The sequence below is a fragment of the Budorcas taxicolor genome, chromosome 16 (assembly GCF_023091745.1).
Source record: "Budorcas taxicolor isolate Tak-1 chromosome 16, Takin1.1, whole genome shotgun sequence".
Classification (NCBI taxonomy): domain Eukaryota; kingdom Metazoa; phylum Chordata; class Mammalia; order Artiodactyla; family Bovidae; genus Budorcas; species Budorcas taxicolor.
In genome coordinates, this window is record NC_068925.1 from 32,665,148 (window position 1) to 32,692,793 (window position 27,646).

General features: G+C 46.9%; 1 protein-coding gene across 1 annotated transcript in view; it reads right to left on the reverse strand.

The window, feature by feature from the left end:
* Positions 1-27,646, reverse strand: part of KIF26B (kinesin family member 26B) — a 509,132-nt gene that overhangs the window by 85,486 nt on the left and 396,000 nt on the right. Inside the window, exons 6-8 of the mRNA XM_052653992.1 lie at positions 6,669-6,875; positions 1,469-1,562; positions 11-273 (exon numbers count right to left, since the gene is read on the reverse strand). Of these exons, the coding sequence (XP_052509952.1) occupies positions 11-273; positions 1,469-1,562; positions 6,669-6,875 (564 nt within the window). The remainder of the gene's footprint in view (positions 1-10; positions 274-1,468; positions 1,563-6,668; positions 6,876-27,646) is intronic.

Genomic DNA, 27,646 nt, shown 5'->3' on the forward strand with positions numbered 1-27,646 from the left:
AAGCAATCACCTGCGTGCCACAGATGGGGTCCTCGCACAGGTACACGCCTGGGGACTGGCCGTCCTGCAGGCTGCCCGTGGCCACCTCCGACAGCAGGTCCCGAAGGTTCTCTTCTTTACCCCACACCTCCACGGCTGAGATCCGCACCGAGAAACGTGCTCCTGTCTTTTCTTTCCGTTCGTTGATCAGCTTGAAGAGCCAAGAGATGGCACAGGGGATGATGCCCAGATTTTGCATGGAGTCGTCTTTGCCAATCATGGTGTAGGACTTTCCTGGGAGGGCAAGGGAAGAAAGAATAGCAGCTTGAGTGTCTGGACATCATTCTGCAGTCTCAAGAATAGATGCCAATGAGGCAGGAGAAAGGCCTGGGGAGTGGGGAATGGGAAGGAAATGAAAAGGTGAAAAGTATTCAACAACATCAAAAATGTGACAGCAACAACAAAAAAGACATTTCCAAGTACTATTGGTGGAAGGGCTATAATAAAGAATGTGAGAACCCAGACTGATGTCAAGGTTAAATCACAACTGACCTCAAGGAAGATCCCACAACATTACAAGCTATCCAGTTTCCGCACTATTTTCCTCATGGTGCAAAGGCTAGAGGTGTTTCATCACTGTAATGGGTCTTTTTATCACACCCCACAGATTCACTCCACATGCTTACACTTTGTATCCTTTCTCAAGTTAAATGCTGGGTATACTTTTATAGCATGAGCAAATTCCCTTTAAAATCTGGACCACTGCTTTGATCAGAGATCAAGAAGTGGTAGTGAGATGAAATGGGCTTTCCATCCTGGCCTAGAACTGGCTCCATTATAGCAAAGTTGCTGCTGGGAGCTCTGCCCAGGGCCATGTTTTGGAAAGCCCCAAATTACTAACTTATCAAGCACGCCAGGTAAGACCTGGTGAGCAGAGGGCCATAGGTCAGGATTAAGAAGGCACTTCAGGAGGATTCAGTCATTAGGCCCTCACAGAGCTGTGGGGAGGCCTCCTTTCCCAGGTGCTTCAGCACAGGTGGGTTCTCGACTGCTGGGTGGTAGGAAGTATGGGTGCTTCCAGACTGATCCCCCCAGATAGGGTCTAATGGGGTCTAAGCTTTGCTTGGTGGCTGCTCCTCTGGCTTTATGTAGACTCCAAGAGGAAAGGGGGGCCCTCTCTGCTCCCCAACAACCCCTGCTCAGGAAATGTAATTTTCCTGCTGGCTTTCTGGGCATGACCCTGACCCAGACCAACTGGGAACAATCCCATTACTCTTTGTTCATCTTCCGGACTTTAAGCCTTTACTAGATGACTGGGAATCCACTTAGGATAAACATCTACATTTCAGAAGCAGAAACAGTTATTCATGATTATTTAGTTCAGCACTGCAGGAAAACACCTTCCCCTTCATCTGAGGACAATACAGAAAAAAGGATGAAGTAACAGGGAATCCAGCAAGCAGCATGAAGAAGCGAAGTTCTCACTGACCCAGCTTGGCGTGGCCGAAACAGAACACACAGCCGTCTGCCCCGTTGACCACAGACTGGATCACTTCTGCCACGGTTCCAGCACACACTTCCGCCTGGCAGACACAAGAGGAGACACAAGCTGTGGGTGGACCATTAACAATGGAAACTTGTGCCTGCTCTCCTCGGGCTCAGGGTCACAAAGCCTTGGCATTTTCAGATGGGTCAGCTCTAATGGAGTCCTGGAGGTTCTCAGAACCCTTCATACTTCTCCGTCCTTTGCAAGTCTGAAAGTTACACTCATTACATGCAAACCACCCTTCTGCTAATCGTACATTTCAGTTGCTGTCTCTGCAGACGAGGCAGGAACAGACTGGAATGGGAATCCAGGGTGCCTTCACGGACCTTACACCCTTCTCTGATTTGCCATTCTGGCATCCTTGTACAAATATTTAAATTTTCCATTCACCCTCTGCTAACTAGATCCTTCCTTCCTTTCACACACACATGTGCGTGTGTGTGTGCGCGTGCGTTTATGAAATAGATTAGGCTTTATTAGAGAGTAAAAGGTGATGTGCCATTTCAGGAAAAAGTGACCTTGAGATACATTATAGTTCTAATACAAGCAGGAGGTTAATGATGGATGTCTGCTTTGTCTTCCTAACTCCCTCCTCTTTCTCCATCTCCATCCTTCCCTTTTCAAAACCAGCTTTCTCTTTCTTTCTCTATAGATACACTCAACATATACACTATTAATCACCATCGGTCAGTATATTACAGTGGGTTTTCTTCAGCCTGTTATATGTCTCATCTCCAGTGTGACTATTAAATCTTTAGACAGAGGCCAGGCTCTTGGTAACATTTGGGATTTCCCCATTAACACCCAATAATACAGTGCTCTGCAAATGATAAGAAAGTACATTTTATGAACTGATTTGGGGATCTGGGAAATCCCTCTGGTTAGCATCCAAGGCTTCCACAGCAGCGAGGGCCAATCACTCGCCATGTGCTGCACCTTCTTTTCTGCCTCAGTATCGTGGCGGATCTGGAAGCAGTCGGAGGACATGCAAACTGATAGCTCCACGGGCATCAGAGCAATGTGCCTCCTAGTGGGAATCTGAGAACTGCAGCCTCGGCAATGAATGCAGTTATTCAACTCCAGGTTGCAGCAACACAATGAACCTAAGTGTTCAAAAATCAATTTTCTCCCCTGAACTGAAATGGAAAAACCACACTCCCAACAGTCGTCAACTGTTCTGGTGGTCACCTCGGCAGCTCTGCTGGGGGCTCCCACTCAACGAAGGCGGTAGCTGGACAAGGCTGCGGTGGGGACCACAGGCTCTGTCTCACCCCCAGAGCCTAAGCAATGAGAGCCCAGTGCCAAACCCTGAGATGGAGGCAGTGGAAACTTGATGGAATTTGCTAACGTGCCTCTGCAGGACTGGGAAAAGTTATCAACAAATGAATCCTGCCTTCCTTGGATATGAAGTGAGATGGAATCTAGGAGGTTGAGAGCCCACCTAGAGCCATACATAAAATAAACCATATTAGGTTCAAGGTCAGCAAAGAGAAAGATGCTTGAATGTCAGCCAAATCCACACACATCCCTGACTCCCCTGTCCAAAGGCCTGAGGTCAGAGAGATACAAGAGCGGCCTCACAGGGCACAGGATGGGCGGGCAGGTGTTCCCATGCAGAATTCCTGCCCAGTGTTCACTGAGAAGAGAATGCTCAGCAACATGTCCATCTGGTGTTTGTTAGGAGCTGACCATGGTCCCTGGAGGCCCTTTGCTTTCTTTCCCCTTGAACCGAGAGAGGCAGGAGCCTTCCCGAGCAGACTCCGTGGGCAGGGCTGGGCTCCCCACGGGCAGGACTCAGTTCTCCCACCCACCCTTCCTGGTGATGACAGAATGTTTGCATTCCCCTTCCTCCATCCAAGTTCATATGTTGAATGTTCAGTGTGATGGTATTTGAAAGTGGAGCCTTTGGGAGGTGATAAGTCACGAGGGTGAAGCCCTCATGGATGGGATTAGTGCTTTTACAAAAGAGGCCCCAGAGAACTCTCCTGCTCATCCCACAATGTAAGGATGTATGGAGAAGACAGCTGTGTATGAATCAAGAAGCACCCCTCACCACACACTGAAACTGCCAGCTCCTTGATCGTGGACTTCCAACCTTCAGAACTGTAAGAAATAAATTTCTGTTGCCTATAAGAAACCCAGTTTGTGCTGTTTCATTAAGAGGGTGCAAATGGACTAAAGTGAAGTTGCTCAGTCGGGTCCGATTCTTTGCTACCCCATGGACTGTAGCCTATCAGGCTCCTCCGTCCATGGGATTTTCCAGGCAAGAGTGCTGGAGTGGATGGCCATTTCCTTTCCCAGGGGATCTTCCCGACCCAGGAATCAAACCCGGGTCTCCCACATTGTAGGCAGACACTTTACCGTCTGAGCCACCAGGGAAGCTAAATGGACTAAGACACCTCCCAAAAGCTGGACCCAGCAGAGGTCTGCCCCAGCAATGGGCAGCTGACGACTGCCAAGCCCACTTGAGGGTACTGAGGGTAGCTTATAACGAGGAGCAAGGGCTGTTCCAAGCACTGCTGAGCTTCAGGAGTCTGATGTCCTTAGAGACCCAGTGAAAGCAAAGCTCATGACTGCTTCGGGCCACTGTGGTGGCTGCTGCTTCACAGGACAACCACAAGGGCCTGAGAGCAGAGGCCCCTTTGGCACACTTTCCTGCTTTCCCGTTTGAGAGGCTCAAAGGGTGTTCCCTCAAAGGGACCGAGGCTGGCCATGCCAGCAGCCTGATAACACTGCTAACAATGACAACAGAATAGTAGAAATAGCATTTATCGGACACTCACTACGTCCAGGCTCTGCTCTAAGCACCTCATGTGTATCCATGCAGTGAATCACAGCAACCGCATGAGGCATATTTTGATCTTGTTTGCATTTTATGGTTGAGCACACTGAGGCCCAGAGAGGTGAAGTGACTTGCCCAAGGACACACTGCTAGTAAACAGTGGATAAACTGGCGAGAGGACAAAGATACAACACCACACTGAGCAGGACACAGATTGTTTCCTAGGAAGAATCCAGGATGGATGTCCACCCAGGAAAGGGTCTATGAATGAGAGACTGAGTTTTTGAGTCTCAGTTTCCTTATCTGTAATGTGAAAACAGCAATAACTCCCTTTCCAATACCACTGGATTCCAAGAAGAGTCCAAGTGGGTTAATGTACATGAAACTTCTTGAAAACTGCAAATTTATTAATTTATAGAACTGTCATTGACTATATTAGAACCATAGCAAAATCAAAGCATTTTGAAGTGGCTGCAACTGTCAGAGTGAGCACACGAGCCCTGGAACCAAGTGTGAAATGTAAGCAAAGACTAGCAATAAAGATGGCTCCCTTTTCCAGAATAAATCTAAAACTCGTTAATAGGCCACACTTAATTTAGGGTTTGCTTTGGAATTCTTATGACTTAGGGAGATTTGCTTTTGAAAAGTTTTAGCTTAATTAAATTATTTGTGGGTCATTTATTAGACCCAATGTCAGGTTTAGATTAGTGAGCCCATTGGGTGGTAGAACACACACAAAAAATGTAACGAAGAGAGATACTATAGAACTTATTCATAAAGTACTTCATCTTTTCATAGTAAAACTCTTTGGGGAAACCACATGCTCGGCTTGTTAATGAATGGAGCCTATAATATGTGCTAACTGCCAATGGTGTAATATACGTGCCCATGTGAATATCACTACTTCCTACATTCAAATGCCACATAGAGGAAATTAACAGGAGCTGCAAATGGCAGCCATCAGCACCCTGTCTTCAGGTTCTGCTCTAGGCTATTAGTTACCTGATTGTACATTGTTTTGAATAAATCTTGGGAAGTGCTAGAAATTTATCAGGAAGGTGCAGGTGTCTGATGCCAGAATGCAGGCAAAGTAGGCCACTGTACACCTATAACCTGGTTACAGATGTCTGCTACAAGATCCATTGCACCAATTCATGGCAGATGAATTGCACCAGATGGTGTAAGTGGATCTTCTAGTAGACACCTGTTCTTACTGGGATGGGTTCCAGGAGCTTTGGTTAAGGAATCTTGGCATCCTAGGCCCCCAAGAAGCCTCCAAATCATACTCATAACTGAACAACAAAAATGGCCACAATTCTCCATTGCTCTCTGTGTTTCCCCCTTGCAATGTGACTCTGCAGCTCCTCCAATCAAGAGGCAGAGCCTCTTCCCACCCCTCAAGTTTTGACCAATCAAATTCAGCAAAAGGGACGATGTGTCAGTTCTGAGCTTAAGACCGCAAGAGGCCTGCAAGCTTGGATCCTGTTGCTGCCATGACAGCAAGCCCAGGATAGCCTGCAGGTTGATAAGAGACAACATGGAAGACAGACCAAGTGAGCTGGCCAATGCCACTCTGGACCAGCCTAAAGCTGGCCAATCCTCAAACATGTGATAACATCCAGCCAAGATCAATGGAGTTCTTGACCCAAACCAGAGTTGATCACTGATGCACAGGTGTGCCAAGCTGGGTGTAGAGGAATGCTCAGCTGACCCACAGATTCATGAGTGATAATAAGTTATTCCTGTTTTAATCCACTAGGTTTAGAGCAGTTTGTAATGCATCAAGAGCTATCCCTAGCCTGACCCAGGCCACAGGACTGCATGACAGCCTCAATTTCTCTGCCTAACACTCCAGGTCCTCACTAGGACTACCCTCTACGGAGCTGGAGAACCCTGCCTAATTCTAACCCAGCTCCTTGAAACACCTTTTCTCTTCTTATAGGTTCACACCCAGAAGCCCAGGCAGAGACACGTCCCTGGTGGTCCACTGCAGATGCCCAGGCAGAAGTGGGGTCCCAATGGACCAGTTGCCAGCACCTTGATGCAGCTGTTCCTGAAGCTTCCAATTTGCCCTGCTCCCTTCCTGCTCCTGTTTGCCATCCACTGATTGGCTCACTCTTCCTTCTCTCCAAGAGTATGTTCTGCTGAAATCCCGGCACAGGCTGCCCAAGGTGTGACACCAACCATTCAAAAGGACTGAACTAGTCAATGGAACTCAAACTGACTTGCAAACGTTGCTGTGTGGATGCTGGAACTGACCCAGCAGACTGCTCTGGAAGGTAGCTCTTGGGTCCTAGTGAAGAATTACAGATTCTTGAAACTAATCAATATGGCCTGAACCTGAGGAGGGGTTATACCCACCTGAGAAGCATCTTGTGGGAAAACTGCATCAAAGGCAAACATCTTAGGAGGAACTTGGTTCCCTCTCTTTTGGAAGGCATTTAGACCTCCACACGTCAGGGGGTCATACAAGGTGATTTGCTTCTTCCGTGGGTCCACCTTTAAGAAAGAGCTGGATTCTGAGGTATCGCGAGCCAGCGTGGAACAGATGCGAAGCATGACTTTCACCTGTAAAGAAACAAAGGCAGGAAATGACAGGCATTAAGACACTTGGATACTTTATGACGGAGTATTTTTACGTCCGTTGGAGACACAAGTGTATATGGCAGTGTGGAATCATCTCATGTCAAATTATGAAAAAATGCACAATGAATTAGCAACATAATCCTCAGCAGGTCATGGGAAAACTGACTTATTTATAATTACCAGGTAGAATATTTTGATACGTCCGTTACTTTATTACAGAACTGGCACATCATGCTCTTTATCTTCCTATTAATATAAATAGAAAGTTAACTGTACCCAGGTGGCCCAATTACTTAGATGAAAAGGTAATCTGGACTGCCATGCTTTGGGGGCTAGTGTAGTTCTCTCGAAGCTCACAGATCAATAAACCCTGGACATAAAAGTTAGCTCCGTAATTTACTCCTTGCCTCTTGCACATCAGGACTCTTAGAGACAAAAACCCACAGTTATTAGTGTCATCATTAGAGGACTGTGAAAATGGCTTGTTTTTAATGACCAGCATTTGAAATGTGTTCTAAGGGGCAAAAGTGATAAAAGATTTGTTTGAAACATGTTATTTGAGATCCCATTAAGTGATTGCATAGAAATGGTCATTTCAGGGGATGAAAGCACATCTCCGCGGGAAACAGGAGACAGCACCCCCTTTAACCTGCCTGTTAAGTCATCGAACATGGACATTTCTAGTGCTCAATCCAGCCCAGCCCCATCCCAGGGCTGAGCAGGGCACTTGTGGGAATGGACTGCTTGCCCTGGACTCTTTGAGTTGAGTAGAAGTCGAGCTGAAGCCTCATACACAGTTCTGGAGGCTCAAGTCCTGAGAAAATGGCAGCATTTGCTCCCTTACCAGCTCTTTGTTACCATGGAGCTAGTTGAGTCCAAACGTGTGAGCAACTAACCTAGGAGCCAGGCACTGGGGCTGCAAAGACCATAATACGGTCTTCTTTGCAAAGACTAGCAGGGCAGACAGACGCAAAGGGAGGGGTTTTTTTTAATACAAGGAGGCAAATTCTGATGTTATGAATACGGTTACTTTTATTATTTAAATTTATATATTTATTTAATTGGCCATGCTGTGTGGAATGTGGGATCTTCATTCCCCGACCAGGGATCAAACCCATGCCCCCCACACTGGCTTTGTTGCCATTGGAAGCTGAGAGTCTTAACCACTGGATCACCAGGGAAGTCACACATAGGGGTATTTTTGAACTCCTCTCTACATCATGCCCTCTTCATCTAATCAACATACAGGCCTGATGAAATGTCAATCATCAATTTTGGGGAAAAGGACTGTAAAATTTTATGTCAAAGATTTCAAGCATATGGAAATGCTCAGAGAATACTTTCCACTGTGCCTAGCGAGTGAGGTCACCCTCCTGCTTATCTCAGCCTGTCTGCTGAGGCATAGGGACTCATCTGCAGGGGGCAAAGCTGAAATGTCAAGAACTCCTAGGGCACTGGACTCATCGGATGTCCCGCGTCCTGTCCTGGCTGGCTTGTTCTTATCACTTAAGAATAGTTCTCTAGTGCAGATCCAGAGGCTGTGGTCATAGTGGAAGAGGGCAAGGTTGGGATGAAGCTGACCTCTCACAGTCAGGTCTCGGTTCTCCCACTGAGGTCATATAATTTTGCTGCTCTTGTTGTTCAGTCACGAAGCCGACTCTTTGCAACCCCATGGACTGCAGCAAGCCAGGCTCCTCTGTTCTCCACGATGTCCCAGAGTTTGCTCAGATTCATGTCCATTGAGTTGGTGATGCTACCTAACCCTCTCATCGTCTGCCACCCTCTTCTCCTTTTGCCTTCAGTCTTTCCCAGCATCAGGGTCTTTTCCAATGAGTCACCCGAGCACTGAAGATTGAGCACTTTCAAATTGTGGTGCTGGAGAAGACTCTTGAGCATCCCTTGGACAGCAAGGAGATCAAACCAGTCAATCCTAAAGGTAATCAACCCTGAATATTCATTGGAAGGACTGATGCTGAAGCTCCAATGCTTTGCTACGTGATGGGAAGAGCCAACTCACTGGGAGGTCAAGTAATGGTACCTGCCTTTTGCTGAGGGTCTATGGTATGCTAAGGCTGTGCTATTACTAATGGTATTGTACTTTACCCTCTCAATAGGCCTGTGCACAGGTGGACTTGTCCAGATTTTATAGATGAGAAAACAGATGTTGCAGAACTTGCGGGTGGTACAGCTGGGCTCTGATCCCACCTCTGTCTGACTCCAAAACCCTGAAAAGTATCCAATCCATACTTTTTCCATTATGCCAACTACTGCCTCCCATACACAGTCAAACTTCTCAGAGCCTCAGTTTTCTCATCTGTATATTAGGAACAACAATGCCTATCTCATGGGATCGTTGTGAGAATGAACTGACATGTGAAGTACTGAGCACAGAGTAGGGGCCTGATTCCTGTTTCTCCTCCTCCTTCCTCTTTTCCCCCTCCTCCTCCCCCATCTTCTGCCTCCCTTCCCTCTCTGGCCTGTACTTGCCTCTCTCTGAATCACGATATTCTAGCGTTTTCCAATCACAGTGTGACTGATAAGGTTTTAGAACACTTTGCTCTGGACTCAGACAGGATGCCATGGGGGAATCACTGCAGATGGAGCTGGGTATGAAGTGCTGGGACTTACAAGGCTCCCATCAGCACAACACCGTCTAGTCTCATACATAGTCACTGCTTATATGACAATAACCATCACGTCTGTCTACCTTTCATTCTGGCAATTTTCTTGTTCACCGTGAATGTCTCCAATATTCTTTCAGTTCCACTGAAATGTCTATACACAGCAGGTGTGCTAAGAGCATGTATTCAAACTGCAACTTTGGATAGGTGCCTGGGGCCTCTGGGCTTTCTGTCAGACAACCTCCTAGCCCAGCCCCTGAACGCTACGAGTCAGGGATGATGCAAGCCCAGGCAGAACTGATGGAGTCACATGGCCCACTGCTTTTCTATTTCACAATTTCACATGCAATTTCTGGGTAACTAGAGGTGCTGAATGTAAAATATGAGCTAAGCCAGGCAAGGGCCCACAAGGAGAAGCAGGAGAGAAGGAACTGGATCGGCGAGTCATTTGTTCAGGGGGAAGGCTTCTGAATCTTAATGAAGTTCCAGGCCTGTGGTTCAATTTTCCCAGACAAGCTGCAGATCTCAGCTGCTGGTCTGACCAAGGAGATCCACAGCTCTTTAAAAACCCACCGAATTCTGGGCTGAAGTAAATGCCACCTTCCATTCTCTTCTTTGCAATTCATTTAAATAAATGGATATATATTTTTTTCACCCTTAAAGGAAGGAAATTGGGTTTCTCTGCTTCATTTCTTTGTGTCATTATTCCTTGAGCCCAGCACTCCACTTCCTACTAATCCTCTGTAATTGAAGTGCTAAGGAGATACCACTTGTGATCAAGAAAGTCCCCTAACTTCTTGCCAGGAGTTTGTGCTTTTGTGGCAAATACTGGTAGGTTCTTGGCAACATCTCTGACAACCCTCCTCGCCACTGCCTTGGGAAGAGGGTCCCCACAGCTGTCGCCATGCACAGCCTTCTCCCCAGCTCTCAGGGTCGAGGGGACTATTTTGGGCCCAGCAACTGAGGATCTAGAAAGGCCCAGAGTAGGGGAATGCCAGCCTGCGCCCTGACTCCCTGAGAGGAGCTGAGCACCTCACCTACCAAAGCGCTCCCTGGTAGAGACTCCACTTTGCCTCATTCATTGGAGTTTTCAGTGGCTGGTGCAGGACAGGTGTTGCCCCCAACAGCAGGTATCTTGCTGTCCTGCTCATTAATCATTCCAGGGCCTCCTCCTGGATGGCCTGGCGGGACTAATGAAGAGGCGGGTTTGTGAGACTCACAAAGCCTCGACCCTGAGCTGGACAGACTCTCCGTCAATGTGAAGCAGCGCTGACTGCCTCAGCCTTCTGGGGAGCCCACGACAGGCAGCCCCACGGTGCTCACTGCTCCACCCATGTGATCACCCAGACCCCCACCTTTACTGAGGCTGAGGACCAGGAAGGTTCCTCACCACCTGTGTCTCCGCCCACAAGCTGTCTGGTCACAGGTTCTCCTCAGACTATACGGCTTAGGAGGGCTGGGGGCCAACTTGACCATTCAAAGGGTCCCTCATCGGTCAGAGAAACACTGCAGGCAATGGTGAGGTGGTGGGATGTGGAGAGGACACAGCAGTCCTTCACAGGTGTGTCTTTGTCTCAGGTCCTTTGTGGAGCCTCACAATGAAGCCTCTGGAGCAACACACGTGTAACAGGGATCAGTCCCTGGCTGGTGCAATGAGAGTGTGCTGGCAAGGATAAATCGTTTTCCCTACAAGGTTAGAAACGGAAGAGTAAATTCACCACCACCATCTTTCAGTCACGTTCTATTTCTGTATTTTGGTTCTTTATCCTGGTGTCTAAGTTCACAGAGTTTTAAGAATCAGCTCAATAGAAGCTGGTCATGGTGACATCAGATCAACCTAACCATGAACAACGGGTGGCATCATTTCTGTCTCAATTCCAGCAGTATCAGAATGATCTTCACCTGCCACATATATTCTTAAGTTTCTAAAACACATCTGGAAATGGTTCTCCGAGGCATGCAGAGTCACATAAGATGGGTGCATCAGAACCCACCAACCAGAAGCATGGTGGGGCGAGAAGAGCTGGTGAGACCATCAGAGGGGATTCTAGACCCCAAGGAGCCATCTCCTGAGACAGAACCTCCAAACTGCAGAGCCGGGAGCACTGACAACTCCAGCCCAGGGTCGGTTTCCATCCCACTGAGGCACGCGGTGACACTAGGGAGGACTCTGATGAATGTAAGCCATGGAAATATCCACCTTGCCACCGCTCATGGGCGACTTTCTCAGCTCAGATGAGACAGAGAGAGGCCTGTACCAGAGAGTGAGCGGACATCCAGCCCCGCCTGACCGAGCCAATGGGCAGGCAGGAAGCACTGCTGGGCTGCCCGCAGCACACCAGGAAGCCTTGCCTGGCTTCTGTGTATGTCTGGACAGGATTCAGCTCTTGAGGAAAAAACACGGGAGAATAACAACAGGCTCTATCATACCTGAAGTACTTCTCCATTCTTACAGGTTCTAGGTGTGATGGGCACTGACTGCAGTGAACCAGGAGCCAGGGGACTGGGTTCTCAGGCAAACATCACCACCAGGTGCAGCTGTTCATCTAAGGTGCGATGGGGGTGGGTGTGGGAGGGGGGCTTGGCTTCCTTACCCCTAATGTGGACTTGTTGCGTCACCTCCCTTGCAGAACAGGCGTGAAGAGATTTAAAAAAAAAAAAAAAAAGACATACTCTAGAATGACATACAAATGTGAATTATCACTCTTTGAAGAAAAAAAGGAATGGATTTGCATGCTTCAAACTAATTAGTACAAAATAGACTTTCTGCATCAAATTAATGGCATTAGAAGCCCTTCTCCTAGGCTTAATTTTAAAAATTAAAGCAAAAACTTATTTAATGAACACACACAATGACAAGAGAGACAAGAATAAAATATCCTCCTTCTTCTTCTGCCTCAAATTAAATTAAGGCATATACAGTCTGCTTATGTCTTCTGTAAAGGTGAGTAATCCGTGTAAAATTGGATCTGAGGCTCTAAAAGCTAAATGAGCTATTTCTCTTATTTTATCCTTTCTTTTCTGTCTTGATCACACAAGATAATATGCTCACAGTGTCTACTTATGGTACATTAGCCACTTCAGGGAAATTCTCCAGCCATTCTAAGTAAGATGATTGAAGAGACAGGCACCTTAAACAGTATATATTTCTCAAAGTGTATTCTTCTCAACACACTCACTTTTCTGATCTACCAAGAAATTGAGCAATCTTCCATATTCTTCTATGCTTTGGACATTCTGTCAAATCTATTATAAAAGATTTTGATGAAGCACCAATTTCTAAAACACACTGCAAGGTATTAAGGGTGTGATTTTCCAGCCATTATTTAAAGAATGCTTTCCTACTTAGATGGAGAAGGAAATGGCAACCCACTCCAGTATTTTTGCCTAGAGAATCCCATGAACAGAGGGACCTGGTGGGCTACAGTCCATGGGGTCGCAAAGAGTTGGACACGCCTGAGCAACTAACACCCATTTCTTACTTAGAGAGTAATGTAAGATTCTCTTGCTAATCCACCACTGGCACAGTGAAACCCACAAGGATGACTTTCCTTTCTGCTTTTGAGTTACCAAATGTGCCTGATAGGAGAGAGGGGCAAAGATGTTTTGTAAAGAAGCAAATTAAAATTGGGTTTTAGAACAGAAGAAGGTTTAGACATTTTTCTGATAAAATTTCTACAAATATCTGAAATTACCTTTTCAAAAAAAATAATTAGTTAATTATTTTGGGCTGCTCTGGGTCCTTGCTGCTGTGTGCGGTGAGTGGGGGCTACTCGTTTTGGCAGTGCACAGGCGCCTCATTTCGTGGGCTTCTCTTATTGTGGGGCACAGGCTCCAGGGCCAGCAGGCTTCAGTAGCAGTGCTGCACAGGCTTAGCTGCCCTGCGGCATGTGGTGGGATCTTCTCAGACCAGGGATCGAACCTGTGTCCCCCTGCATTGGCAGGCAGATTCTTAACCACTGGACCATCATAAAAGTCCCTCCAGGAGTTTCTAAGGAGACCATGGAATCATATGCCAAATAGTAATAACCTTGGAGATCTCAAATAACTCTGATGCTAGGATGTCCAGGGAGAACCAAACAGGTTCCCTACATTTACAGACGGGGCTTTTGAACATTAAGTCACCAAGTCATTATTCTATCTGCACATAGTTCCTGTCTACAGAATCACAGAGTCACATTGAAGCTCATGACCAGGCAGTCCCTGGGATCAGGGTCCCCCACACCAACTAGCAGGCTGGGGAAAGCTTGGCCAGGCTTCGAGGAAGGAGACAGGCATGTTTCAGGGGCTGGTCTGTCACAAGGATGGTGACTCTGACAGCCGCCTGTTCGCAAAGGCTCCATCTCTTAGCTCAGTGGTAGGATACTTACTTGAAATGGATGAGCTGTTTAGACATACATCCTAAGACACAGGTATTCTCGGGTCTAAGGAAAGCGGGATGTGGAATGTTCTCTCCAACGTTCAGAATGCTCACTGTCTGCAGGTCCTCTCTCTGACCACATGGAGCATAGCCCGGCACTTGGCAGCAGAAGCTCTGGAGACCCGGTGCCTGGGTTTGAGTTCTAGTTGTACCTTTTACTAATGCATATCCGTGGACGAGGCTTCACCTTCTGCAAGCCACATCTAGAAAGATCATGAACTCTGAAGTCAGAATGTCCTGGCTTCTATAAGCTGTGTGACTATCAACATATTTTAATAGTTTCCTCATGAATAAAATGGAGATAATAATCCCAGTCTAGAGGGCTTTACAAGATTATGAAGCAAAAAATCATGTTAAGTGGGATTCCCAGATGATACTAGTAATAAAGGACCTGCCTGCCAATGCAGAAGATGTAAGAGGTGCGGGTTCCATCACTGGGATGGGAAGGTCCCCTGGAGGAGGGCATGGCAACCCAGTCCAGTATTCTTGCCAGGAGAATCCCAGTACAGAGGAATCTGGCAAGCTACAGCCCATAGGGTTGCAAAGAGTTGGACATGACTGAAGTGACTTAGCATGCACGCACATGCTAAGTACTGAGCACAAAGTAGGTCTTCAATAAATAATAGTGACCATCCCACTGAACCCTCCTCATGACACTGCTGTACGAGTGGGTGTTCTAGAAGCAGATGATTTCTGCTCTCCCTGTAAACACCTTAGACCACGAATTCAGGAGATCTAGTCACTAGATTCTTAATAGTTTTTACCTGTAGGAGAGATCTAAAGAGAGAGAATGTTACATCAACATAGTCAGAACTCCATGCTTATCCAAGGCTGCCCAATCTGCACAGATGCTAGGTTAGCTCATGCCTTCCAACTGCCACCCACTCTCTCTGTTGCCTGATTTTTTATAAATCCTGCGTAAGTGACAGTTGGAGATTTTTCTGAATACTGAGTAGGAAAACCATCATAGTTAGTCACCAGAAGGTGACTGTGGTTATTTTATCTTTGGAAATACCCATTCAACAGATAAAACACAGCATAGAAGACATTTTCAAGAAAAGCAGTAGTGAAAGTCTCTCAGTCATGTCTGACTCTTTGAGACCCCATGGACTTAGTCCATGGAATTCTCCACGCCAGAATACTGGAGTGGGTAGCCTTTCCCTTCTCCAGGGGGTCTTCCCAACTCAGGGATCAAATCCAGGTCTCCCACATTGCAGGCAGATACTTTACCCACTGAGCCACAAGGGAAGCCCAAGTATACTGGCGTGGGTGGCCTATCCCTTCTCCAGTGGATTTTCCCAACCCAGGAATAGAACCGGGGTTGCCTGTATTGCAGGCGGATTCTTTACCAACTAAGTTAAAACAGTAGTGGGAACTCCTTAAATTAGAATTCTTTCAAAGGGACTCTGTTTGGATTTGGGAACTTATCGGGGTTCCCTGGTGGCTCAGATGGTAAAGAATCCGCCTGCAGTGCAGGAGACCCGGGTTCAATCCCTGGGTCAGGAAGATCCCCTGGAGAAGGGAATGGCAACCCACTCCAATATTCTTGCCTGGAGAATTCCATGGACAGAGGAGCCTGGCAGGCAATAGTCCACAGGGTCGCAAAGAAGTCAGACACGACTGAGTGACTCTCACTATTTGTAAAAGGCCCATTTACTGCACAAGCTCACTCATGGGTTCTGACTGGAGAGGTAACTAACAGATCTGTCTTTAAATAGTGAACATTCAAGAAATGCTGTGTCTGCTGGTGCTGGCTGTCATCAAAGATGCTGTTCAGCTTGGCCACCAACAGGGCCAAGGGAAAGCTGTTTTTCTTTTCTGCAGCCCAGTTTATCATAAATATGAAGACTTCAGCTTGCTAACCTGACACTTGATTTAGTGTCTTCTGTACCTCACTGCTGGATTCTCCTTGGTCCCAGGAATTTCACTATCGCACTGTTTCTGGCCTTTGACCTAGATAAATAAACACCCGAACTCTGAAAGTAAGTCGAGTGACCCTGTCAGGGGACTGTCCAGAAATACTAGCTACCAGGCCCACCATGGAATTTAGTAGAGCACCACAATAGACAGTGTAGTTCTCTAAATCAAAAAGGCAACAGCCACGGTCATCCAATAATTAGCTGCGTATTTCTCTGGTATTCATCACTTCCATCCATTTTCTTTATAAAACTGTCAGCTAGGAACCCTGTCCAGCTGCTCCCAAGTTCTACTAAAAATGTGCATCTCTCATGGATTGATCGTTTTGTTCCTGGCAACACCTCATATGAATGAGGCCTGGGCAGCATTAGCCCGAGTTCTCAGTGCTTCCTGGGGCCAGACGTTAGGTAAGCCAGTATAGAATCCCATCATGCTCAGCACTGAGGTTTTTCTAGGCCAACATGCTTGCTGTTGGGAGAGAAATCATCCTGAAGAGGTGGGATCTGACGCAAGGTTGGGGAGTCCCCTCCTGGACAAGCCATGGGGGTGCACACTCCAGGATGAGGCTGTTTCTCCAGCTGCAACTCTGCAGCTTTAGGTCCAGGAAAGAGAAGAAGGAGATTCTTGTCCTAGTGACAAAAAGCACCTGAGAGATCTTTAGGGCCAAGAGGCTGAAATCTGGAACAGTCTTGGCTAACACTTAGGGTAAATAAACATTTCATCAAAAACTGATGCACCCGATGGATCACCATGCCCAACTCCACATTCTTGGGACCTCCTCAGACTAAAAGAGGTGGGGAGAGGGAGGAAGGAAGGGGGAGGAAGACAACATCCCAAATCTCAAATCCTTGGCCCCTTCATAAGTCTTAGAGACTTTCACTCTCACTCCATGAAAAAAGATGAGGAAAGTTCAACCCCAGCAACTCTAACCACAATTACTCCAATGCTTTCACTGTCAGTTCCTCCAAAAGGCCTCCCTATTTGCGAGTGCCTCCCTCTAATTCCACTAAACACGCACGAAACACACAGTACGCACAGAGCCCTGGTGGCTCAGCTGGCAAAGAATCCGCCTGCAATGCCGGAGACCCTGGTTTGACTCCTGGGTTGGGAAGATCCGCTGGAGAAGGGATAGGCTACCCATTCCAGTATTCTTGGGCTTCCCTTGCAGCTCAGCTGGTAAAGAATCCGCCTGCAATGTGGGAGACGAGGGTTCGATCTCTGGGTTGGGAATATCCTTGGAGAAGGGAAGAGCTACCCACCCTAGTACTCTGGTCTGGAGAATTCCACGGAGTACAGTAGTCCATGGGTCGCAAAGAGTCAGACATGACTGAGTGACTTTCACTTTCATTTTCCTACCTATTTGAGAGTGCCTGTCTCCAATTCCACTAAACACTCATGAAAAACACAATGTTCATAGAGCCCCGGCCAGGGCTGGGCAAGGGAGGCGCCGGAGGAGGTTGGGGGTGGTGGTGGTAAAGAAAGTCAGACCTACGATAACAGAAAAGGGAGAAGGTGGCATTTCCATTTCAGATCACTTTATTTTCAAGTTTTAGGCTTAGAACCAAAGCAACTTAATTCTCCGCTTAGCTCCAAAGAGCCTGAAGTTCAAAGCTGCCTGCTGGTTGGAAGAACCAGATGGGATCTGATAAACCTGGGCAGCCCCTGCAGTGAAGGGCATGCTGATAGGAGGCAGGGATGAGTGAAGTCCAGCGGGGAGTAAAGGAGCAAATGCTAATGAAAAGCTCCGGCCACCTCTGGTCAGAGGCAAACCGCTGACCACCTCCAATTTCCTTCACTGACTGGATCTTGGCAGGGAGGCCCTCGCTGGCAGCAAGACACAAGTTCAAAGCAGAAGGGTGAATTCTAATACGGAGGATTATTTGGAAGACATGTATTCTCTTTACTTTCTTAAAATGTCTGTGTGAAGAATCAGATCGAGTTGAGGGAGGGAATTACCAAATAAATGTGAGATTTACCTAACTGCAGTCTTCTGTGTGCTTATGGTAAGAACTGATAAAGAAAAACTGTCAAATTAAGGTGAAGTGAAGTGACGTTGCTCAGTCGTGTCCGACTCTTTGCAACCCCATGGGCTGTAGCCTACCAGGCTACTCTGTCCATGGGATTTTCCAGGCAATAGTCCTGGAGTGAATTGCCAGCTTCCCCATTGGCTTAGCAGAAAAGAACCTGACTGCAATGCAGGAGACAAAGTTTCAATCCCTGGGTAGGGAATATCCCCTGGAGAAGGGAATGGCAATCCAGTCCAGTATTCTTCCTGGAGAATCCCATGGCCTGAGGAGCTTGATGGACTGCAGTCCATCGGGTAGGACGTGACTGAAGTGACTAAGCATGCACGCATGCACCCATAATCCAACAATGACAATCCTCTTTGCCTGGAAGGCTGGGGCTAGGGAGAGGACCTGGGAGGGGGCAATTCTCCCAGCAGCTGAGAGGCTTTGGAAACCTTTAATGCAAGGCGCTTGATCAATAAGGTACACTACTGCATTTGAGAATTTAAAAGCCCTCCTAGCATGCCGTGTCTGAAGCAAATGTCAGAACCATTTATCATGTGTTGGGATGGATGGCATGCAGCCCCAGCTTGCCAAACTGTGAGAGCGAACTTTGCTCAGGTCCCACACAAATACCCTTGACAGGCCCTTTTATATCACATGGAATCAGCTTTCCTCAAAGATCAGAACGCATGAGGAGGCTTGATCATGGCTCTGCAGAATGGAGACTGCCACTCGGCTCCATTACTGGGAAGTGTCCCCATCATGGAACTTTGTTCCTGGGCTCCAGCTTATAAACGAGTGTTTTTTCTTGCCTTCCAGGTGAACACATGAATTTCCCTCCTTGTCTTTTCAAAGAGCCTGAGCGGCTATCCTCTCATCAGACCGTGGTACCCAGTTCATCTTGTTTAGACTTAGAAACCTCAGGCTAGGAGAAACTTGCCCAAGGGATGTGGATTGACAAACAATGGCCAGTGACTCTCCCAGACTCCTGGCCACTCCCCCAACTAGTTGAGTGGGTAAACACCCAGAGCAGGAATCAAGAAACCTTCATCCATTCATTCCTTCAGCATCTGTGGGGCATCTCTCAATCTGAGCCAGGGTACCATGCCAGGCTCTGTGTTTACAGAGAACTTAAAGAGCAGATGATGTTGTCTTCAAGGAACTTAGAGTATCAGGTGAGATAAAAAGTGTAACACATGGTACAAAAGAGCTCTATACTGGGGGTACAGTGAGGGTACAGGTGGGAGGGGACATTTCCACTAGGGGAGTGGGGCTAGGAAAGGTTTCAGGAAGATGATGATCAGTGAGAGGAGTCAGGGTCAGCCAGGCACCTGAGGCAGGGCACGGGTGCCTGGGCAGAGTGAGCAGGTAGGCAGAGGCCAACTGGGGTCTGCAAACCTGCAAGTAGCCATGGGGCCTTGAGTCGAGTTTCTCAGCCTCCCTGCACCTCAGTTTCCTCAACTATAAAGTGGAGGTGGAAATAATGCCTACACCTCATGGAAGTTGTTAAGAGGATTACATGAGCTGATGCACATGAAACTCTCAGCAAAGAGCCTGGCACAGGGCAAGGGCTCAATGAGTATTGCTTCATGACTTTACTCTGATCTTCCTTAGGGTGGAGGAGGGATAAGAAATTAGACTGGAAAAGTAACTGGATGTCAGATTGTGTAGAGACTTGCCTTCCAAATTAAAAACTCTGTACTTAACTTGGAAAATGGGGAGACATTAAACCAGTGGTCCCCAACCTTTTTGGCACCAGGGACTAGTTTCATGGAAGATAATTTTCTTCATGGGCTGGTAGAGCAGATGGTTGGGGGATGATTCAAGCAAATTACATTTTCTGTGCACTTGATTTCTATTATTATTACATCAGTTGCTTCCCAGGTGGCTCACTGATAAAGAATCTGCCAGCCAATGCAGGAGATGTGGGTTCGATTCTTGGGTCGGGAAGATCCCCTGAAGAAGGGAAAAGACAACCTACTCCAGTATTCTTGCCTGGGAAATCCCATGGACAGAAGAGCCCGGCAGCATACAGTCCATGGGGTTGCAAAAGAGTGAGACACAACTTGGAGACTCAACGACAACAACACCTCAGATCATCAGGCATTAGACCCCAGAGGCTGAGGACCCCTGAATTAAAGGGCAAAGAAGGAAAGTAACGGGAGGTTCCCATCGTTCTGCAGTAGATCAGCTTCGGGGTCACGATTTCTCCATCCATAAACCAGTGCTAACAATACCACTAACTTTCCTTCAACTTGGGCTGTTACAAAGTTAAAGATGAGAGTGTGTGTGCAACTAGCACTTTCAAAGCACAGCATTTTAGACATGCTGAGTCAATGAGTCTACTGGGGGCTTGCGTAGCTGACAGCTCTGCAGTTAGAAGTCTGCTGTATGCGAGTGAACTTGGTACTAAAAGCAGCCACATGACTTGACAAGGAGAATAATGAGCCAATTAACCAACAAATACATATTTATTAAAATGCGAGTGAGCAAGGCACACTCTTTACCTAGGAAAGCAAAGTATGCCAAAACATTTTCATTCAAGGAAAGAGCAAGACAGATCTGTTTCAGAACTCTCAAGAACAGAACACTTGTTGTACAGTAGCTATACATAAATCCCCAGGACCCAGACTGCTCGTAACTGTGGAACAAACTATGCTGGTGGTAGTTGGGGTGCTACCTGACAGAGGAACATCTCTTTCCTCCCCAGTGGAGGAGAATTCAGTCTTGGCTCCTCTGCTGGGGATCATGTATATTTTGTTACTCAGTCGCTAAGTTGTGTCTGACTCTTTGTGACCCTATCAAGTGCAGCATGCTAGGCTTCCCTGTCATTCACTGTCTCCCAGAGTTTGCGCAAACTCATGCCCATTGAGTCAGTGATGCCATCCAACAGTCTCATCCTCTTGCCCTCAGTCTCTCCCAGCATCAGCGTCTTTTCCTTGGTCAAGAAGATGAAGATCCCACATGCCTCAGGACGACTGAGCCCGTGCTCTAGAGCCCGGGAGCTGTAACTACTGAAGGCCACACGCCCTCGAGTCTGTGCTCTGCAACAAGAGAAGCTGCCACAATGAGAAGCCCCTCAGAGCCACTCAAGAGTAGCCCCTGCTCACCGCAACTAGAGAAAGCCCACATGCATTAATGAAGACACACCACAGCCAAAAATAAGTGTTACAAAAGTACACTCATTAGGAAATCAACAGTAAAGGAAGTCAGCAATTGTCCTGAGACCATTTTTCCTCCTGGAGAACGTGGTCCTGGCTCTGCAAGGTGTGTGACTCCAGGGGCACGAGTGTGGACAAGTGGGCATATTTGAGATTAATCTTTAACACTTTCACTGAACAATTTCCAGCATCAATGCATGGTTGGGTAGAATGGCCAATATTTATTTCACGTGGAAAACAGTTATTAAAATCAGGAGAGTTGGGATCATTTCACCAGGGAAGGATCCTTTGCTCTCGGCCATCATTCCAGAACGATGCTTGAATTTAATGGAAACGTTTCAGAATAAACCAGTCACTAGAAACATGTAACACTCACTGGGTAAGCAGAGGAAATGCAAATGCTGCTTTGTTGGGCAGTTGAAAGCTGGGAACTTTCCGGCCAGTTTGTCCAGCTTTGACACACCAAACGTGAGGATGATGATATAACCCAGATCCAACTTGAATCCCATTTAGGTACCAGAAAATCGTATTATGATACTGTCTACCTGCAACACAGGCCAGATGGTAAAGGGCCCTCGAGCAACATGAGAGAAAGCTCTGGTGAACTCTACTCAGAATGAACTGATTTAATAAACTCTCGTGCATGACAAAAAACATTCATCTATAAAAACAGAGTAAACAAGACTATGATGAATTTCCCCCAGAAGATTGAGTCTGGGATGGAGGTGTCTGGGTGGGGTCATGATAGTGGCAGCTAAGGAGAGACCTGCAGCCAGTCTGGCCGAGTCCAGGGGCTAGTACCCAGATCTGGCAGTTACACATGGCAATTATGCTCCACGCAAAAAAAAAATTCATTTTCACATTTGTAAGACTATGGATGCCTTGAAGGAGAGCCTGCATCTTATTTATCTTCACATTCCCAATATCACTGATGGTGTCTTTCACCCATTTGGAGCTCAGTTCTACAGGATCAGTAAAGTCTTAATCTGAGATTTAGAAAATAGAGATCGAAGTAATTTGCAAATGGACTCTCTCCTAGGAAGGTTCTGGATGCAGGCACAGAGGGAAATGGAAGAGATAGGAAGGAGGAGGAAGATCATTCTATTAATAATAATGACAAACTAGATCATCAGGGTTTGGAAATGTTTTTAAAGCAACCCACCCAGATTCTAAACTTTTTCTTCTTATATTTGTAGTTGGTAGGTAGGTGGTGGTAGTTAAACTGAAGGTGAGGTAGGGGTTGTGTCTGAATTTACAGATGATATGGAGGTAAGTGGGTCTTCCCAGGTGGTGCTAGTGGTAAAGAATTTGCCTGCCTAAACAAGAGATCTAAGAGACAAGGGTTCCACCCCTGGGTGGGGAAGATTCCCTGAAGGAAGGCATGGCAACCCACTCCAGTATTCTTGTCTGGAGAATCTCATGGACAGAGGAGCCCAGTGGGCTACATTTCATAGGGTTGCAAAGAGTTGGGCAGGACTGAAGCGACTTAGTATGCAGGCATGCATGGAGATAAGTGCATTTCAAATGCTAGCTTCTCTGAAGGACAGCAGGGGCATGTAGGGTTTTTTGGCCGGTGGTGGTGGAGAATGCTGCTGACCCTTTTGCTCAGTGTCAGCTCTTGCACATGGTTTCAATTTAACAAGCATCTCTCTCTCTTTTTAAAATTTATTTGCATCAGGTCTCAGTTGTGGCACTTGAGAATCTTCATTGAGTCATACAAGATTTTTGTTGCAGGACATGGACTCTTTAGCTGTGGTGTGGGCTTAGTTGGCCTGCAGCATGTGGGATCTTAGTTCCCAGACCAGGGATCAAACCCCCACCCCCTGCATTACAAGGCAGATTCTCAACCGTTGGACAGCCAGAGAAGTCTCACAAACATCTCAAGGGATGGTGGACTCTTGAGGACTTCACTTTGCCATGCTCTTTGCTAAACTTCCCAGCTACCCTATTAAGGTAGGCCTTTTACTGTCATAGAAGAAATAGGTTCAAGAGCACAGAATGGCTTCCCTGAGCTCTCACAGAAAGTAAGAAACAGAAACGGGATTCAAACCCAGCTCTGGGTGGAGGTCAGGTACACTGCCCTCTCTCCACCACAACAGTCTCACTGGGCAGATATGGTGAGAGAGTTAATACAAGCCCTTCAGATCATGTCCAACCTGGAATACGTAAACTGCACACAAAACAGACCTCACACTTAGTATATTTATATTCGCTTTTTTGGCAGGTTTTGTGGAACTCCCTAAAGTCATTTTTTTTTCCCCCTTGTGCTGCCGTGGTTCAGCATGCTGAAACATATTTCAGAACTTTAAAAAAGCACAAGCTATGATTAAGTATATTAAGGGACTTTAAAAACTTAGATTAATGGTCTGATAAGTTGTAAAATAGCTCAAAACTGTATAAATTTGTATTCAGGGATTTTCTAAAATTGTTAGTCATTGACTCGATAGATTGTAACAAGTCCTTTGAACCTGTTCTGCTTTATTACTCAAATCTGTACTCTGTAATTTATGGACAGGTTGAGGAACACAAAGACCCCCTTGGTGGACTCCCTGGAAACTCTCAGCCCCTACAGTTCTGCATTAGGAGAATCTGCTGGCCACTCTGCAGACACATTGGCAGGACTAGAGATGGTTCAATGGTGAAGTTAAGCTTAGTACCCTTCTTCCTTCCAATAGATCTGACTTCCAAAGGCCATGAAGACCTTTGCTCAAGTCTCAGTGGTTGCCTGGGTGTAACAGTTAACATCCAGCGCTAGTAAAATGGCTAAGTTATTCCACATTGCTCACCCAGAGAGTACCTGTCACTTCATGCTTACTGTATTTACAGGTAAAATAGCTGAGATCCGAAGACGAAAAGTGGGACTTCCCTGGTGGTCCACTGGTGAGAAACCTGCCTGCCAATGCAGGGGACACAGGTTTGATGCCTAGTTCGGGAAGATTCCACATGCTGCGGGGCAACTAAGTCCGTGTGCTACAACTACTGAGCCTGCGTGCTGCAACGACTGAGGTCCACGTCCCCTAGAGCCTGTGCTCTGCAACAAGAGAGCCCACTGCAATGAGAGGCCTGGACATGACAACTAGAGAGGAGACCCTGCTCACTGCAACTAGTGAAAGCCTGCTAAGAGCAATGCAGGCTCAGCTCAGCCATAAGTAAATAAATAGAATTTGTTAAAAGCAAAGAGGTACAGTGACACACACAAGTTCAACAGTTAGATGCAGTAAACTCAGTAGAGAGTCCATGCTTCTTGCCTCTCATTTAATAGCTTTCTACCTGGAAATGTGTTAACAAGTCAGTGGTTGTGGACTTTAGAGGAAGTGAAGACCCCTAGGACTGAAACCCCAGTCAGCTCTCTGAATTTAGGTCAAGGCGGGAAAATGGATGGCTCACAGAAGGAAATTGACCCCAGTCTTCAAAACACACACATCTGCTTATCTCATTATAATGCTCACTAATGTATTTGCAATAAAACTCAATGCTATTCTGACCAAGGGCAAAGCTCTCATCAATAGTTCTGGGTTTGAACTTGGGATAAAACTAGAGGTTGAGAACCTCGTGAACACCCTTCCAAGTAGCATCAACTCTTGTACGTCTCTTGGGTACTAACACTATATCTAAAGAAATAAGCTTCTAAATGCACACAAGAAGTCCGAAAGGGTTGACATCCAAAGGGCATGCAGTGTGGAATCCACATTGTAGCCACCTGGCTGCTGAGTGGGCCAAAGCTGTTGCTATGCCCTTGTGTACCACATACTCAGAAACTGGTCAAGCAGTGGCAATAGAGAAAGATGGTCTCTATTGAGTAAAATGAATGCAAGAAGCGCAGAGTAACTCCTCACCTTCCATCCTAGGTCTGTATCACTCTACTGGCAGAACAAACCTCACGCCATTAACAGCAAAAGAGATGATCTGAAACAGCCTTTAGTTTTCCTGACCGTTATCACAGTATTGACAGAAGAAGAAATGAGGGCAACACACAGGATAGAAAATGACAAGTGAGACAAGGGGTGAGAGGTGTGAGCCACACCCAGCCAGGGACAAGGAGGGGAGGCGCGAGTAGAAGCCTTTCAGTCTCCAGGAGAGGGGAGGGCTATTTTGAAGGAGTTATTCCGATCCATGCTGAGCCAATTTTCCTCTCTGCCCTCCAGATGCTCTCTTCACCCTTCCCCATCCTGCTCTGTGCCAGGGAGGCAGCCCTCCTGGACCACATCCATAGATGCTCGCACATTCCAAAGGGAGGAGGGCATGTCGGGAAACCCCTTTACCCTTCCTATTCTTTGACTCTGAAAGCTGCTCTCTCTCTTCGTTATTTCAGACCAGGGATGTGGGCACTCTGCTGTTACTATCCCTGGGCTACTGTATTAGCTTTTCTAGTTTTCTGCAAATGATCTATACTTCTGTAAACGATCCCTCTTTACAGCCTTCTCAAAATAACCTATTTGAGTATGACACTGCTTTCCTGGCAGGATCCTGCTGATATACTTGATTGCTCAGGTGGTATCTTTTTCTCCCTCAGTGTGCAGGCAATGGCTGCTCTTTGAGACAGGGGAGGAGAGAGAAGACTCTAGTTTTGACACTTATAAGTCATAGAGTGGGAAGAGGCTGTGCGCGTGCTCCATCGCTAAGTTGTATCTGACTCTTTGCCACCCCGTGGATTGTAGCCCACCAGGCTCCTCTGTCCATCGGATTTCCCAGGTAAGAATACTGCAGTGGGTTGCCATTTCCTTTTCCAGGGGAACTTCCTGACCCAGGGATTAAACCTTCATCTCGTGCAGGGCAAGCGATTCCTTACCACTGAACTACTGGGGAAGCCCCGGAAGAGGCCACTTAACGTTAAATACTGGGTGTGTTGGGGGCTTTCTATGCTATGACATTCTTCCCCACTGGTGCACCCTTGTGCCCAGAGCATCGCTGTCATGACAGCTGCCACAGCTCTCATCCCCACTCTACAGATGGAGAAACACGGTGGAGAGAGCAAATGCTTCCCTGAATCACACAGTGTGCTCACTGAGCAGGACGAGACACAAACACAGACTGGTATTAGTGAAAACTGAGGCTCCTTTTTATTTGAGTTGCTGCTATTTTCCCCTTAGGAAACTTCAACTGTAGAGATAAACATGGATTTTTTTTTTTTCTTTGTGCAAAGGTTCCAGAATGTTCCTCCTTTATTTGGTGGAAAATGGAGCACTGTGGTCCACATGCCAAGGGCAGTGAAATACAGCTCACAGAATCAGTCTGGTTTGTTTTTTTCCTTTGGATTATGACCAGGTGGCTGGGAAGGGAATAATTCAGAAACACAGAGAAGGCCCTACTGTTCATTCAAAGAATGAAAAAAAAAAAAAAAAAAAGAACTAGGACAGGAAAAGTTTAGCAAGCAATGATTTATGAGAAGAAAACCACAATCTCTGGTAGTGTAACAGAACCTATTTCCCCCCAGTTCATAAACTCTGCTCTTTGAGCCTATTTAACTACCCCAAAAGTAATTTCATGCAAAAGTTCTGTTTCTATGTTGGCATTTCTAGCATCATCTAAACAAAAGTCTCAGTGAGTTGAGTGGATTTTCAGTTTGCCTGTAGGCACAGCCACCTAAAGAAGTCTTGTCTTTAGAGGAAAGTCATCTCAGACCAGCTGCAAGGAGCCCAGTGAGCCAAGGACAGAGTCTGGAACAGGAAAGCTAGAGGCTTAGGATCCAGAGCCCTGACGATAGAGTTTTCTTGTCTTTTCACAGTGGAACCCAGGTTCCTAATAGGTCCCAGAATCAGGCAGCAAGAAAACTTCTGATCTCTCACCTATGAATTCCCTCCCTGGTGATCACACTGTCTGCCTCCATCAGAAATACTCCAGGGCAGGCATTAGCTGCCACAAGCCTCACAGTGCTATCTGTGTTCTCTAAGTTCATGGCCAGGAGAGAAAAGTGACACAGATTTAAAGGGAAAAAATGGAGATCCGTAGAAATTGGATGCTTGTTAGGGCTTAGGGAAAAATGCCAAAGAAACTGTGTGAGTCAGGACTTCCACGAGAGGGTGGAGGCCAGGGCCCAGATGCCACCCACCTGGCTGGGAATGCAAGGGGGTCTACTGTGTGAGGCTCAGGGGGCCTCTTCCCCCGGGCTGGCCCCAGGCTCTGGATGTGTGTATGGGCAGGAGAGACATTCCTCTGCCTCTAGTATTCTCTCCCCTAATTCTGTTCTCGCTGGACATCCATCTTATGATTTTCTAAGACATATTGTCCAGTAGAAGTCCATCCACAAGAGTTGAGTCAATGAGCCACTGGGTCCGGTTCTATTAGCAGCTGGGACACTGAGTAAAGAGAACATATATGCCCAGAATTCGCGAAACTCTTCTTTGCTCCTGCTTCCTTAGCCTCCTGAGCCCTCCTCTCTCCCTGGAGAACTGGGGAAGCTCTTCTGACCATGACCTTGAGCTCCACACAGAACTTAATTCTGTTGTCCACTCTGGATATGGTGGACCTGCAGTCAGGACACCTGGTTCTCACTCTTGACTCTGTCACAACCCAACTGTGCATTTACCTCTAGACCAGTGGTTCTTGACCAGGGAACATTTGGCAACGTCTGGGGACGTATTCATTTGGGGAGTGCTCTCGGCATCTGAGTGGGCTTCCCTGGCAG